Here is a 15,915-nt window from a genome sequence, read left to right on the forward strand (position 1 = left end):
CCCTTCCCTTGCCTGTTAGAAGCGCTCTGCCAGCACATGGAAAGCATCACCTATGTGAAGTTGACACACACCTTTTTACCCATGGAGTAAACAAATGGATCTCCAGATTGTGTCCTAAGACTGTAGCTACTAAGCACCCAATGTGGTTGGGCCTGATTAACTATGAGATGGAGGAAAATAGACTCGAACACAATGCCAGAAATAGTGAGGACTTCACACATACCAATGGTTGCTTGGTTCTGTTGCGCCTTTCACACATTTTCTTCTGCAAAGTATTGTTCCGTAGAATCTGCCTTAATCCCTTTCAGTTCATCTCTTTCTGCCACTCTGGACACACCTGGCCTGCTCTTGCAGGGAGCTATTTTCTCCTCCTTTCCCTCCTTGTCGCTCCCTCGCCCATTATCTTTCCTCATGGTCTTCTTTAGCTCATTGTGCCTTTGAAGGAGAAGGAAGAGAAACCAAGCAGACTTTGTGTATCACATTCCATTCACCTGCCATGCACCTGGAGCAATTAACAGGACGATAGCGTTCCGGTCGACATATGCTCTAGACGTTCTCTGTGTCTCTTTTCTGCCTTTGAAGGCCTTAAGGGCTGGCCAGAGGCCTCCCTGCTCCTCCGCCTCTTCTCACGGCCTGGTCTCCATCAATCCCGAAACTGGAACCATCTGATGGTTGTTGTGGGTTTTTCGGGCTCTTTGGCCGTATTCTGAAGGTTGTTCTTCCTAACGTTTCGCCAGGGTCTGTGGCCGGCATCTTCAGAAGACAGCACTCTGTGCTCTGGTGTGGTTGGCTTGGGAGTGCAGTATTTATGGCTGTCAGATAGGCTTTTGTCTCCCCCCCCGTAGATGGGTGATTAGTGTGTCTTGTTGTGGGTGTATTGTTGTGATAAGGAGGAGAGATTATTTGTCACTGTGATTGATGTGTGTCATTAGATGGTGTTTTGTGCATAGTGATCTCCGGTCCTTGTGGCTGGGTAGAGTTTGTTCACCTTTTGCACGCCGTATTTTTCAGAGCTGGGAGCCAAGTTTTGTTGAGTTTCAAACTTTCCTCTTTTGTGTTGAAGTTCTGCTGGTGCTTGTGGATTTCAATGGCTTCCCTGTGCAGTCTGATGTAATGATTGCTGGTGTTGTCCAGTATTTCAGTATTTTGAAATAGAATCTCATGTCCAGTTTCTTTTAGGGCATGTTCGGCTACTGCAGATTTTTCTGGTTGTTTTAGTCTGCAGTCTCTCTCATTTTAATTGATTCTGGTGTGGATGCTTCGTTTTGTGGTTCCAATATATACCTGGCCACAACTGCAAGGTATCCGGTACACACCTGCAGTGGTGAGGGGGTCCCTTCTGTCCTTTGCTGACTGTAACATTTCTTGTATTTTTGTGGTGGGCTTGAATACTGTTTGTAGGTTGTGTTTTTTTCAAAAGTTTCCCCATACGTTCCGTGACCCCTTTGATGTATGGCAGAAATACTTTATTTTTGGTTGGCTGTTTTTCTTCTTCAGTTCAGTGTTGTTTTCTTGGTTTGACGGCTCTTGTGATTTCATTTTTGGAGTAGCCATTTGCCTGTTGGGCCCAATTCAGATAGTTGAGTTCAGTGCTGAGAAACTGAGCTTCACAGTTCCGATTTGCATGGTCTACCAGTGTTTTGATTCTGCCTCTTTTTTGCTGTGGGTGGTGATTGGAGTTTTTGTGTAGGTACCGGTCTGTGTGGGTGGGTTTTCTGTAGACCTTGTTGTGAGAAACCCAGACCTACTGGGATATGCCACAGTTTCACTAAGCTGCCACCAACCATTCCCTCTAAGGAGTCACACAGACCAGGAATGGATTTTTAACCAAACAAAGGAATAAGGTTTATTTAAACAACACACAGGGAAAATAAAATGATCAAGTGAATAAGATACAGTAACGTGGCTTAGTCTCAATCATACATACACCAGTTTGGTTCACACAGAACACCTTTAAATAAAGCACAGACCCTGAACCTATCAGTTCTGGCTTCCCATACAGACACCTGAACCTATCAGGTTGGTACTGACTGACACACAGATTCTCACACCAGCTTCTTCTTCCCAGCTCTCCTCCAGCTTCTCCACACAAGCTCCACATATATATATACAGTACAGCCCCTCCTCCTGATGTCCCGCCTTCCACTCCCCATAGGATGGAACTTTCCCTCCAAACCCATGACAGACAGGTAACATCAGTGCTGTATGTAACACCTCCCCTCTTTATAAGTTGTTTTGTAGGGGGAAAGCTAAGTTGCTTTTCACCAAAAAACAACCTGGTTAAAACACACAAAACCAGTTATACATACAATATCATACTTACTTATACTTACACTCTAAGTTAAACATTTACCATTTACAATACATCAAGTTACCTTTATTCATACAAACCACCATGTTTAATAAACAAGCACATTTAACCTTTGGTCACCAAAATATATACATAGTCCATGTTTCTTTCGCCGTCTTCATTCTTCGGGTCTTCTTGACAAGGCGTCAGCAACACAGTTCACTGACCCTCTGACCACCTTCACTTCAAAGTCATAGTCTTGCAGATTTAAAGCCCACCTCATAAGTTTACTATTGTGGGTTTTCATTGTCTTTAACCATTGCAGTGGTGAATGGTCAGTGCACAGAGTAAAATGTCTTCCCCAGATGTAAGGCTTGGCCTTCTGGATCGCGTAGACTATGGCCAGGCACTCCTTTTCCACGGTTGCCAAATGTCTCTCACCTTTCTGGAGTTTCCTACTCAGGTAGGACACTGGATGCTGGTCACCATTTTCATCCTCCTGGCAAAGAACTGCTCCTACCCCGCTGTTAGACACATCAGTGTAGATGATGAACTCCTGGTCGAAGTCTGGAGCACGCAGCACTGGATAGTTGATGAGGGCCTCCTTCAACCTCCGGAACGCCTCCTCACAGTCGCTGGTCCACGGGATGCGGTCATCAGTCTTCTTCCTCGTCAGATCAGTCAGCGGAGTCGCTATCTCGCTAAACCTCGGGATGAACTTTCTGTAGTAGCCCACCAACCCAAGAAATGATTTGACTTTTTTCTTGGTGTTGGGTCTAGGCCAATCACGAACGGCTTCTATTTTAGCCTCTAGGGGTTTTATCACTCCTCCCCCTACTATGTGACCCAAGTATTTTATTTCTGGGCTACCCAGCTGCAGTTTGTTCTCTTAGCAGGGCCTAGGCCAAAGCACTTCCTCCCCTGGGTTAAAGTGCCTCTCTCTAGCTTTGTGGTCATACCATGTTTTCTGTCTGACCTTCTGAGCTTGCAGGTTTTCTGCTGCTAGCTCTAGGTTTTTCTTTAGGTCATACATTAAGGTGTCTACATATGTCACAACGTCTTGTGGGTCATCCTGGGTGATCTGCTCCCAATTTTGTTTGATCAAATCAAGGGGCCCTTTCACCCTTCTCCCAAACAAAAGTTCAAACGGACTGAACCTGGTACTGGCTTGTGGCACTGATCGATAAGCAAACAAAAGGGATTGCAGCTTCTGGTCCCAATTGTTTGGATTCTCTGCCAAGTAAGCCCTAATCATGCGCATTAGAGTCCCATTGAACTTCTCAGTTAACCCATTACTTTCAGGGTGATAGGCAATGGTTTCCTTGTGCTTAATTCCACAGATTTGCCATAAGCGTTTCATGAGCTTCGATGTGAACGATGCGCCCAAATCTGTGATTATTTCTGAGGCAAATCCCATCCTGGACATATACCCCACCAAGGCATCTGCCACTGTGTTAGTTTCAATGTTAGTCAAGGGTATGGCTTCAGGGTACCTTGTGGCATGGTCCACAATGGTGAGAATGAACCTGTTCCCCCTCTTTGTGGCCTTGGGCAAAGGTCCCACAATATCCACCCCTATGCATTTGAATGGAGTGTCAATCACAGGCAAAGGGCACAACTTTGCTTTGGTCCTGTCGCGGCTATTCCCCTGCCTTTGACACACATCACATTGTTTACAGAATTCTTTGATCTGCTTCCCTATTTCAGGCCAGTAAAAATTCTGTATGATTCTCTGCTGTGTTTTGTTCACCCCTAAGTGCGCAGCAAACATGTCAGAGTGCCCCCTTTTTAAGATCATGGGGCGATACTTTTCAGGTACCACTTGCTGACTTCTGATCCCATCTCCCCCTGTTGAGATATTCCTCAGGGTCTCTCTATATAAAATTCCCTTTCTCTCACAAAATCTCACTGGGGTCTCAGGTGTTAGCTGGGCGTCTGTCACCTGTTCAAAACACTTTTGGAGAGTGGCGTCTGCCTTTTGCTCTTGGCCAAATCGGCTGTCTGTGGTTAAGGTTTCCACCACAGCTTCGGAACTCCCCCCACCTGCCTCCGTCTCGGGCTCATCATTACCCCCCGGAACTGTCCCCGTGGTAGCTTGTGAACGTGTAATCACTAGCACCCGTTTCACATGTTCAGCCAGGTCATTTCCCACGAGCACGGCTGCTGGCAGAGTCGATGAAATCACTAGCCGCCAAACTCCCCTCCAGCCTTGAAAGTTCATAGGTACCTCAGCTACTGGCAGCGAGATCACCTTTCCCTCAATCCCTGCCACCTTTATGCTCTCATTCGGGATTATATACTCCCTAGGAATAATATCTGGATGGCACAGGGTCACCTGGGAACAAGTATCCCTTAACCCCCAATACTGATGGTCAAGTATTCCTACGTCCACCCCTGCTGTTTCAAACAACTGAGAATCTGTCCTCACAAGTAAGCAGCGCTTGACCTCCACAAGAGGACCATTTTCCTCAGCCTGATCAGCAGATGTAACTGTTCCAGATTGAGTAGCCATGGCAACAGGCTCCCTCAGTGACAAGGAGCTTTGCTCTTTCTGGACACAGAACACAGCTTTTGGCTTGGTTCCACTCGAATCATGAGGCACATTTCCTTTTAGCTGCTTTAATTTCTCACACTCTGAGATTAGATGGCCCTTTCCTTGACAGAAATAACATTTCCTGCTGTATTTTGAGTCTTTCTCATCTTGTTTTGGTTTTCCCTCCAAAATCTGAGGTCTTGGTTTCATGTCTGAGGGCTTCCCTTCAACATGGGCCTCTCCCACTTGCTGGTTTCTCCCTGGTCCCTGAGAGTACTTGCTGTAGGTTTCTTTAGGTTTCCCTATCGATTTCCCCTCATCACCTAAGGGCTTTCTGATTTGATAAATAAAATCTGCGATCTCTGCTGCTTCTGCCACAGATTTCGGTTTCCTTTCCCTCACCTGGAACTTCAGTTCCCCATGCAGGACTGAATAGAACTGTTCCAGCGCTATCAAGTCTTTGAGCTGCTGGAAGGTCTCTGTTCCCTCCTGAGATAGCCATTTCTCTAGCAGCCTCACCAGTTGGGCCCCCACTTGGGTAAAAGTCTGATCTGGTTTCTTGGTGAGTGACCTGAATCTTTGCCTCAGCTGTTCCGCATTTATCCCATGTCTGGCAAACACCAGTTTTTTAAACTCTGCAAAATCTTTCATCAGTTCCTCTGGCATCTCTGCATAGACTTCTGCCAGGCTGCCACTGATTAAAGATCGCATAATGGTCATCTTCTCAGTTTCCCTTACTGAGAAGTCCACAAACGCTCTTTCCACTAGGGAAAAGAACACCTCAGGGCAATCTCCCTTGTGGTATACAGGGAATTTCTTCAGGTCAGTCTTAGACAATTGGCCCCCCTCAGAATCTCTATTGTTATTATTATTCTGATTCATCAGTTCCAATTTTCTTAACTCAAACGCCATTTTCTCTCTCTCCAATTCCAATTCAAATTGTCTTTGTTTCTCCCTTTCCCTTTTCTCTTCCTTTTCCCTTTCAAACGCCATTTTTTCTCTCTCTAATCTTTCCTCCATTTCAAATTGCCTCATCCTCAGTTCATGCTGTTGGGCTATGAGCATTTTCCTGAGTTCTGGGTTCTGTTCTCCCGTGCTGTCATCCTGCACTGAGCCAAATTCATCCTCAGAACCTTGGTCTACCTGGGGTTCCCTCGCTTCACCCATTTCTGCCATTTGGCTTCGAGTCAAGGGCATAACCCCCCCCCCCAGAACAGGCTGCTTTCAAAAGTCAAGCCTCAAAATAAAGCGACCACTTTTTTTTCTTTTGCCTCAGAACCAGCCTTCTATAGATTGCTGCTGTTCTTCAGCACTAACTTGCAACTGTTGCCAGCCAGAGTCCAACCCCCCTCTGCTAGGCCTCTCAGCAGGCAGGCTAGATCACTGCTACTTCACACAGTTTTGCCTCAGCTTTTTTCCCGCCAAAACAGGTTGCCTCAGAGCTCCCTAATCTAGTCCCCAGTTGGCACGTTCTTCCACTAGCGCACCTCCCCGTGAGGTACGCCTAGAAGATTACCTACGCACCCTCAGATTGTCCCTGACTAGACCCCCCTTGCTCTGGGCACTCTTGCCAAGGCTTTGCTGGACCACTGGACAACTGGACCAGTCGTATCCCACACGCTGGACACCAATCAATGTGACAAACCCAGACCTACTGGGATATGCCACAGTTTCACTAAGCTGCCACCAACCATTCCCTGTAAGGAGTCACACAGACCAGGAATGGATTTTTAACCAAACAAAGGAATAAGGTTTATTTAAACAACCCACAGGGAAAATAAAATGATCAAGTGAATAAGATACAGTAACGTGGCTTAGTCTCAATCATACATACACCAGTTTGGTTCACACAGAACACCTTTAAATAAAGCACAGACCCTGAACCTATCAGTTCTGGCTTCCCATACAGACACCTGAACCTATCAGGTTGGTACTGACTGACACACAGTAGTACCCTGTCTGACACACAGACTCCCACACCAGCTTCTTCTTCCCAGCTCTCCTCCAGCTTCTCCACACACGCTCCACATATATATACAGTACAGCCCCTCCTCCTGATGTCCCGCCTTCCACTCCCCATAGGATGGAACTTTCCCTCCAAACACATGACAGACAGGTAACATCAGTGCTGTATGTAACACTTCCCAGTCGGAGGTCCGTTTTGCGTAGGACCATGACATCTAGGAACGGGAGTTGACCCTCTATTTCTTTTTCCATGGTGAATTGTATATTTCTGTGGATGCTGTTGAGATGGATGAGAAATTCTTCCAATTTTTCTTCACTGTGACTCCAAATTGCAAAGGTGTCATCCACATATTGGACAATGCCTACAAACAGTATCCAAGCCCACCACAAAAATACAACAAATGTTAAGGTTGTATTACCTGTTGAGAGTTATGGGAACTCGTTTGAATTCCTCAGAAATGCGCAGCAAGAAGTGCCAGCCGGTTGGGCAGAATTAGCTGGAAGTTCCCCTTTTTAGCAACTGCCCCTCACCAAACACTAGCACATAGAAATAATATTCAGGAGGCTGTGTTTTGTATTAAATAAAGAACTCTCTATTGTACTCACATGGGTAAGCATTCTTAAAGGTTTTCAGCTTCATACAGAAAGAAGAAACGTCAAGGTATCTAGGCTCAGAGAGCCAACTGTGGAAATGTTACATCTTGAAGTGTGTGCAAGAGAGAGAGAGAGAGACATGTTCTGAAGAGGCCCATGGCCACAGAGACTGGCAAAACGTTAGGAAGAACAACATTCAGAACACGGCCAAAGAGCCCGAAAAACCCACAACAACCATTAGATCCCGGCCGTGAAAGCCTTCGCGAATACATTGAAGCCATCTGCTCTGAGGCCTCTTCATTTCCGCTTCCCCGTTTCTCCACTCCACCATCTCCCACCTTTCGGCTTTTTCTGGTCTCACTTGATAAGTTGGCTACTCTTGTGCCCTCATCTAACCTGCCAGTGTCATAATTCCCTTTTGTCATCTTTTGACCCCTCTGCTCCAAATTGATCTACGACCCTCAAAAGTTCTCAGTGACCGTAAAGATTTTTCTATTCAGTTGCTTCTCACCTTTAATTTTCTGTCCTCTTTAGCAGGTGCCCCTTGCTCTTTAATTCCTTTGGACTGGGTGTCGTTCTCTTCCGAGCTTTTCTCTCCGTTCTTCTGTGAGGTGAATCTCTCCTTTCGCAGGGACTTTCTTGTCTGTCTGCTCCTCTGTCCCTAAGGCGTTCCTCCTCAGCTTTCAGTACCACTTGTCGGCTGATGACACCAAAGCTCTTGAACTCTATCCCAGGATTTTCTCCTCTATCCGGTATGTCTTGTTGCCTGCACCACATTTCCACTTAACTGAGCACGTGCAGGACCGACTCCTTTAACTTTCTTCACAAGTGATTCTCTTCTCAGGTGGCTTGGCTTGAAGTACACGTTTTTAATATATTGGTTGAATTCTTTTTAAATATTGCAATATTTAGATTTTTTGTGCTTTTAATAGTTTCTTTTCGTACTGTAAGCCTCCTTGGATCCTATTTAGGAAAAAGGTAGCAGAAAATATAGGACATAGATAAATTCGTAATTAATTAATTAACTAACTAACTATCTATTACTTTCTGCTTGATCCCCCAGGCCAGTCTATTGCCAATTCATTCATATCCCTGCTTTGCAACACTGCTAAGATCCAAGAAATCAAAAAGAAATGTAAAGCTACGTTGTTGCTGTCATGTGCCATCAATTTGCTTCTGACTTTGGGCGACTCTATAAATGAGCAGTCTCCCAAATGCCCTGTCCTCAACCGCTCAGCTCCAGCACACTCAAGCCTGTGGCTTCTTTTAGAGAGTTAGACCATCTCAGTTTGGGACATCCTCTTTTCCTGCCTTCCACCTTTCCTAGCACTGTGATCTTTTCCAGAGAACTCTGCCTTCTCATGATGTGCCCAAAGAAGGACAGCCTCAATGTATTGCCGAAGGTTTTCATGGCCGGGATCCGATGGTTGTTGGAGGTTTTTCGGGCTGTTTGGCCACGTTCCGGAGGTTTTTCTTCCTAATGTTTCTCCAGTCTTTGTGGCCGGCATCTCTGGAGGAGAGGAGCTAGAACTCTGTCCGTGTTCTCGTTCTATCAGAGTTCTAGCTCTTGTCCTCTGAAGATGCCGGCCACAGAGACTGGCGAAACATTAGGAAGAAAAACCTCCGGAACGTGGCCAAACAGCCCCAAAAACTTCCAACAACCAAGGACAGCCTCCGCTTCAGCATTTTAGCCTCCAGAGATAGTTTATTTATTTATTCTATTTATATCCTCCCTATCTGGTCGATATGACCACTCTAGGCGGCTAAGTTCAAGCTTGTTTTGCTCAACGACCCACTTGTTTGTATTTCTGGTAAAGTCTGCAAAGCTCTTTGGCAGCACATTTCAAATGGATCAGTTTTTTTGTTTTTTTGTTTGTTTAAACTGTCCAGCTTTCACACCCACACAGGGGGATTGAAAATACAAGGGTGTGGATGCCCTTGGTCTTGGTTTCCGATGACACCTCCTGACCCTTTCTCAACTTTGGCAGCTGGCAGCCTCTCCCCATCTCCTTGCTAGACCACAAAGGGACACTTTATAGGACAAATTCTTTGCCAGGCTCAATCAAGGAGCAGAGATAATCGCAAGAACCAAGCATCAGTTCAGTGGTAGCTAGAGATGGGCACGAATCTCAGTTCGGAGGCTTGTATGCATGGCACTCCAGGTGCCACACGTTGCCTTTGCCCACCTCCCGGCCGGATCCCCCACGCGCCAGCTGCCGCATGCTCTGCTCCTCTGGCTGTTCAACCGGTCCCTGGCAGGAGCAGAGATTTGCCTGTCCTGCCTCCTTGTCTGAAGGGTCAAACAGCTGAGGAGAAGGACAGGAGCCGGTCGGTGAACGGGAGATCATGGGGGGAGGAATGCCTATGAACCAGCACGAACCTCTGAAATGGGGTTTGTGCCCATCTCAAGCTGGAACCTCGTTTTCCAGCTAATTAATAAATAGCCTGTCATTTCCCGGTGGCTCCCGGTATGGTGTAGGGGATAGAACGACGCCTTAGGACTCTGGAGGCCTGGGTCTGAAACGCGGCCTAGCTATGGGACCTCCCTGGGGGTGTGTGGACTTGGTGAAAGGGCTCCTTAAACATCTCACCTACTTTGAAAGCCCTATTAGGGCAGCTGCAGATCACTTCCAGCTTGACAGCACATAGTTAGCTAACTAGTTCCATTCTCTCGATACCCTTCGTATCCATCGATGGAATGGCAAGTGCAACTGGGTGGTGGGGGAGAATCATGTTCACTTTCAGCCTCTTTCTGACCAAAGAATAGCGCTTCTTTAGAAGTGGAACTCCCTGCTTTGCTTTCTTTAAACAGAGGGCTCTTTCTTGCAGAAACTCAGCTCAATCAGTTTACCAGGGAGTGAAAGGGACCATCCGCGTCCTCCATTTCTAGTGGCTTCCCAAGCTTCCCAGCACCTCAAACACGCTTGTTGTTTGTAAGCTCGCTGCTCCAAAAATGTCATTGGCCTCCTAGAACATCCCCACCACTGTTGTCACTGCTGTCTGCTTCCTGGTCCCCAACCTTGGGCCTCCAGATGTTCTTGGACTACAAGTTCCAGAAGCCTTCACCACCACCTCTGCTGGCCAGAATTTCTGGGAGTCGAAGTCCAAGAACATCTGGAGGCCCAAGGTTGGGGACCACTGCATTCATTGGCAGACTTCATTGGCTTTAGCCACCTTTTATAAAACTGAGGCTAATCCTTCAATTTTCATTCTGGGTGAAGTTGTGATGGATGGTTCTTCTTGCCACCTACAGCTTGTGCTTAACCATGTTCAAATCATTTTTTTCTCCCTTAAACAGGACGATTGGTTTGCCCAAAGGGCCAAGAAGAATAAAGATTCGAATGTGTGAAAAGTTTAACTTGCAACAATCGAACAGTCTCCATGCAAGGCAGATATATACCAAAGTGCCAGCCTCACAGATGAAGCTTGTTTACCTCCTGAGAGGGGCGGCTCGCTCTCTCATTTCAGTGGGGCAAGGAATTCACTCTGTGTTTCAGTTCAGGCTTCAAGGGAACGACCCAAGATGACATTCCTTTTGACCTCCCTCTTTCCTCTTTACTGTTTTGTTTTGTGTTTCATGTAATGTATTGTAGTGTTTTTATTAATTAGAATTGTTTATTTATATTTTTAATGTTTCATTTTACTGTTGTTAGCCACCTAGAGTGGTCCTCACTGATCAGATAGGCGGGGTATAAATAAAATAAAATAAATAAATAAATAAATAAATGACCACTAGCACCAACGTCTTGGACAGCTCCTTAAAAGTCCAGATGAAAGTCTACTTTGGATTCCACGCCTCTGCAAAACCAGCCTCTGCTGCCTCTGGATGACACACTAGCAAACAAAATATGCAAGCTTATTTGCAACTTGAGGAAGCCTCGTGGAAGAATAAACAAACATCCTTTAGTGCTCAAGAAAGCTCTTCAAGTTGCAAAGCTGTGATTTGATATAATGCGACCCAAACATCAATTTGCTTTCAAATACTTTAATATGGTAGGCATTCATTTTATAAATCTCCTGCTCTGTTACTTGTTGCAGACAGTGGCATTATTATAAGCAACAAGGTGTTTATTGAAAATAATAATAATAATGTCACAATAATTAGTGACAGAAGGTTGCATTTGTTGGCCCTTGGCAGGGACCCCATGATCTGCTTCCTAAGGCAGCCACCTCCCTTTCTCTCTTGGTAGGACTGGCCCTGATACGTTTAATCTGAAGTATTTCAGGCTTTGCCCTAGATATCGACACATCAGCCTTACACACAGAAATGGAGATTGTTAACAATTGCCCCCCCCGCCTTTCATTTATTAAAGGCAGCTGTGTTTAACTCAGGTAAGTGCTTTTCCCAAGGTGGGATGGGCAGGACAAATTTCTATGATATGACGATGCAATTTATTTAAGCCAAAAAAAAAAAAAAAACACCCTCTGGGACAGACAGACAGACAGACAGACCGAGAATGTAGAGATGATAAGGAGAAAGAGAGTTTGCTGTAAAAGAAAAGACAAAATCCCAACCTATTTGAGGAGCAAACTTGACGCATTGCTTTCTAACAAGCAACTTATGTTTTAAGCTGGTGCCCCAACTGGATATGAAAGGTCATAGCTGTCCTCTAAGTATCATTTAGTGGAAGTGATAGGTTCAGGTAATCTAGTTTTCTTCAGAATCAGAGAAAAAATAATCTTGGTAAGCCTGGCAAAAAGAACAAATTGTAACTGGGTGGACTGATCTCTTCTTACTGTGCAACGATCTCCCTTATGTGCCATCCCATTACATCTAGTTAAGGTTTATTCATCTGGCCAGATCTCTCTGTCCATAATTCATAGATTGTCTATTCTCTCTCTCTCTCTCTCTCTCTCTCTCTGTGTGTGTGTGTGTGTGTGTGTAAAGGCAAATTGTGAAGCCCTCTTTGTCTTCAGCTTCATTCCAATCTATTAATTAGATGTGCTAACTTTATACAATCAAACAGTCTTTACTCAGTCTTGGGTTTATTTACTCCCATCCACACCACCCTGAACACACGAAATGTCATCCAAATTCAGAAGATTAGCAGAGTCAGATCTGGATAGTATTTGGATGGGAGACCAAGATGGAATACCAGGAATTTTTTGGTAGAATTAGGAACGAGCCTTCTTGATACCATGGAGAGCTGATGCCAGTCAGAGTTGACAAAACTGGTCTGACTCGATATAAGGCAACGTCCTAAATTCCTGTTCTTCCTCTCTTTGCCTCTAATTGGAGAAAGAGATCCAACAGGGCCAGCCCTCATATTGAACAGAGGGAGGCAATTGCTGCTGAGAAGGGCAGTGGCGTGTGGCTGAATATGGAACCAGAAACACTCATCATGACATTCCCCATAGCTAGCCCTCAAATAAGGTGAGCCCAAAAATGCAGGTAACTGGAACAGACCACATCAACAAATAAAGAATTTGATCTTTTGTAGGTCGGACAGAGACATCTGCAGACAATAAGCTGCAGAAAATATACTTTAAACAGGAATATCAGACAAGAAACAAAACAAAAGCAAGAGGAAGGAGGAGGAGAAGGAGACATTGTGGTACCTTAAAAACTAACATTATATTTTAATGTGGGCTTTCATGGACCAAGTCTACTTCCTCAGATACAGGCATGAGACTATATGGTAAATATTCATACATTTTGACATTGGCCCAAAACGAAGAGATAGTAGTTGACTAGTCAACGCCAGTTATGTGGATCCGTGTGGCATTTCATCCATAGTAAGATTTAAGACCCCTGTTTGATAGTCATTTCTTTTCCTTTGAAGCTCTGCTCTGTTAACAGTGGCAATAGTTAGTGGGCAAAGCAACCCAGGCATTCTGCAGAAGGAAAATTACAGCACAAGTATCCACTTGGAGAGAGCTGAGATAAAATATATATACAGTATATAGGCTTGATACCCATCTCAGCAGATTAAATATGAGCCAGGAGTTCTTCAACCACCACCAGTGTAATTCACCACATCTATTATGTTGCTGTCTGCTGATATTTTCCGTAGCCCAGGTTCCTTGCCAACTAGCCACAGCCATCTTTACAGAACAAGCTTGAAAGGTAAAGTCAGGAATTCCTAACTCACTACCATATATGTTCTAGAACCTGGGGTTCCTTTAGCTACTAATCATTACAGTATTGGTAACTTTTAAGGAAAAGAACTGAATATTAAACAGGAGCCCTCAGTCATTACTTGGTGTGAAATCTCTCATTTGCTCACTCGGTTTGCAACATGTATCTCCTAACCAATGACTGTCTCTTTATTTTAGGAGAATGTATAAAAGTATGAATATTTACCATGTAGCCTCGCTCTTACGTCTGAGGAAGTGGCCTCGGTTCACAAAAGCTCACACTAAAATATAGGAAGTTAGTCTTTAAGGCGCCACATTTTATTTTATTTTATTTTATTTGGTTGTTTCTTGTCTGATGTGTTTGCACAGGCTAACATGGCTACCACTTTGAAAAGTTTAAAAATGAAAGAAACAAAGATGAGAAAAATAAGTAGTTGGTGGAAATTCAAAGCAGAAGGTGTGATCCAGAACTCTGTTCCTTCCAGTGCCAAATCCATTGGTTTCTTTTAAATAGAGTAGATTCATTAGATCAGTGCAACATACGTAAATGTTAACTTAGAAAGAAGTTTGATGTAGACCTATGAGCCCAATAGAATCTGATTCCTTTTAAGTTCTCAATTTGAAGCTTTTTCCCCCATGACCCTCTGCCACCTAAATACGAAGGATCACAGGTAGAGGCAGACCAATCCTGTAGCCTTGTCCACACTTAACTGGGAGTAAGTCCTGTTGACTGTATGGGGGCTTATTTTTGAGTAGGCATGTACAGACGTCACTGGAATCTAATTCAGTTTCATTTCCAAGGATTTCAGTGAAGTTTAAGATCAGTCAACTTAGTCTGGATCCAGCTTTATATTTTTATTCTGATTGGGGTAAGTAGCATCGCTTACCAGCCTTTTTGCTGGTTTTCCACCCTCTGAACCTACATAATATTTCAAGGGGGGAGAGAGAATCTCCTCCTCTTGGTCATTTAAAGGCGATCATTCTTTAGCAATGTTGAGATTTTATATTTGGTTATCTTTCTAACTGGGATTGGGCGTTTCTCAGGGTTTCCTCCTGAGCATTTGTAAATTTCTGAAGGCTTAGATCCATAGCATAACTAGGGTGAAATCCCATTAATTAACTCTGCAGTCAGTAGCTGCATGTTCTCGTTCCAGCTACATACATGTCGCTGAGCAAATAAATCTCTCTCGCAAATAGCAGGACCAGCCTCTGATGGAAAGTTCTTTGTTCCTATGTGGATTTTGTTCATTCCAGCCGCCTATTGTGGTCGCAAGGCGGGATATAAAATAAATACAATAAATAAAAATAAAGAAGTCATTCTTTGATACCACTGCACAGTCTATGGGCACAATTCTTTTGAAAAAGGAACATAAGATTTTCAAGTTCTCCCTTTCCATTGTTAAAATATTAAGCTGTCCTTAAGAATATTATGCCTCAGAATGCTATAGCCCATATTTCTAGAACAGCTTGTTACCTAACTCTGTGATTTTTCCTGAAACTGCGATTTTAAATTCCTGAATGCTATAATATTCCAACAGAAGGAAATGCAAAGCTGTGCAAAATATGTTGTATTTAACTTTTCAAAAAATTGGGGGGGGGAGGTGTTTTCTTAGAAGCTGTACAAAGAGAAATGTATGTTTATCAAATGAAAATAATTTTTCAGAGTGAAGGCTTCACGTCAGTGAAAGGTTTGGTAAATGGGGTGTTAGTTTTTAAAATGTGCATGTTAATTTAAAAAAATGTCAACTGCTTAAAAAAATCCTGCTCCTACCTTAAAGCTATGGAAGTTCAGCAGTAGCCATTTCAGAATCTCTATTTTTATGTTTTTCTCCTTTTTTCCCCCTCTAAAAAAACAAACCAACAAATCTCTTTAGGTTGTATCTTTCTTGGTTGTTAAAATTGCACTTCAGTGCAACAGAAGGAAAAGAAAAACCTTGCCAAACGAACTCATGGCTGTCAAATTGCAAACTGCATGTGTGGGCATCAGTTACTGAGCCTCATTTTAATGAGGCCTTGTACAAAGAATTTTAATGCATTTGTAAATAAAATTGTAAAGAAAACAGAATAAAAAAGTCCTTGATTCTGAGCTTTTGACTAAATTGGACAATTGCATACATGACTACTTTTGTGTTGGGTTTTCAAGATGTCAGAAGAGTTTAAGGGCCTACAACACTAATCTGGAATCATACCTACATCGGCATAGGAACAGTCAACAGTCCCTCCTCAAGGAAAGTCTCACTTTCAACATATACCGTATTTTTCTTTGTATAAGACTATGCTTTTGTCTTAAATCTTTAGACAAAAAATTGAGGGTCGTGTTATACACGGAAGTAAGTTGCAGAGAGAACAAAGGAGAGGGGAAAGCAGGGATCAAAGCTTTTACCCCTTTCCCCCTACACTTGCTAAACCCCACTTAGATTACTTAATTTTGGATTAGAAAAGTGGGGGGCGTCTT

At 44.0% G+C, this 15,915-nt stretch overlaps 1 protein-coding gene across 3 annotated transcripts in view; it reads left to right on the forward strand.

Annotated features, from left to right (window-relative positions):
• Window positions 1-11,120, forward strand: part of LOC140702812 (solute carrier family 9 member C1) — a 127,306-nt gene extending 116,186 nt beyond the window's left edge. For all 3 annotated transcript variants that reach the window (XM_078381969.1, XM_078381971.1, XM_078381972.1), the window contains one exon: window positions 10,681-11,120. In XM_078381969.1, the coding sequence (XP_078238095.1) occupies window positions 10,681-10,731 (51 nt within the window). In that variant the 3' untranslated portion in view covers window positions 10,732-11,120. The remainder of the gene's footprint in view (window positions 1-10,680) is intronic.
• Window positions 11,121-15,915: the final 4,795 nt, after the last annotated feature.

Source organism: Pogona vitticeps, chromosome 15 (genome assembly GCF_051106095.1).
Source record: "Pogona vitticeps strain Pit_001003342236 chromosome 15, PviZW2.1, whole genome shotgun sequence".
NCBI classification, from domain to species: Eukaryota; Metazoa; Chordata; class Lepidosauria; order Squamata; family Agamidae; genus Pogona; species Pogona vitticeps.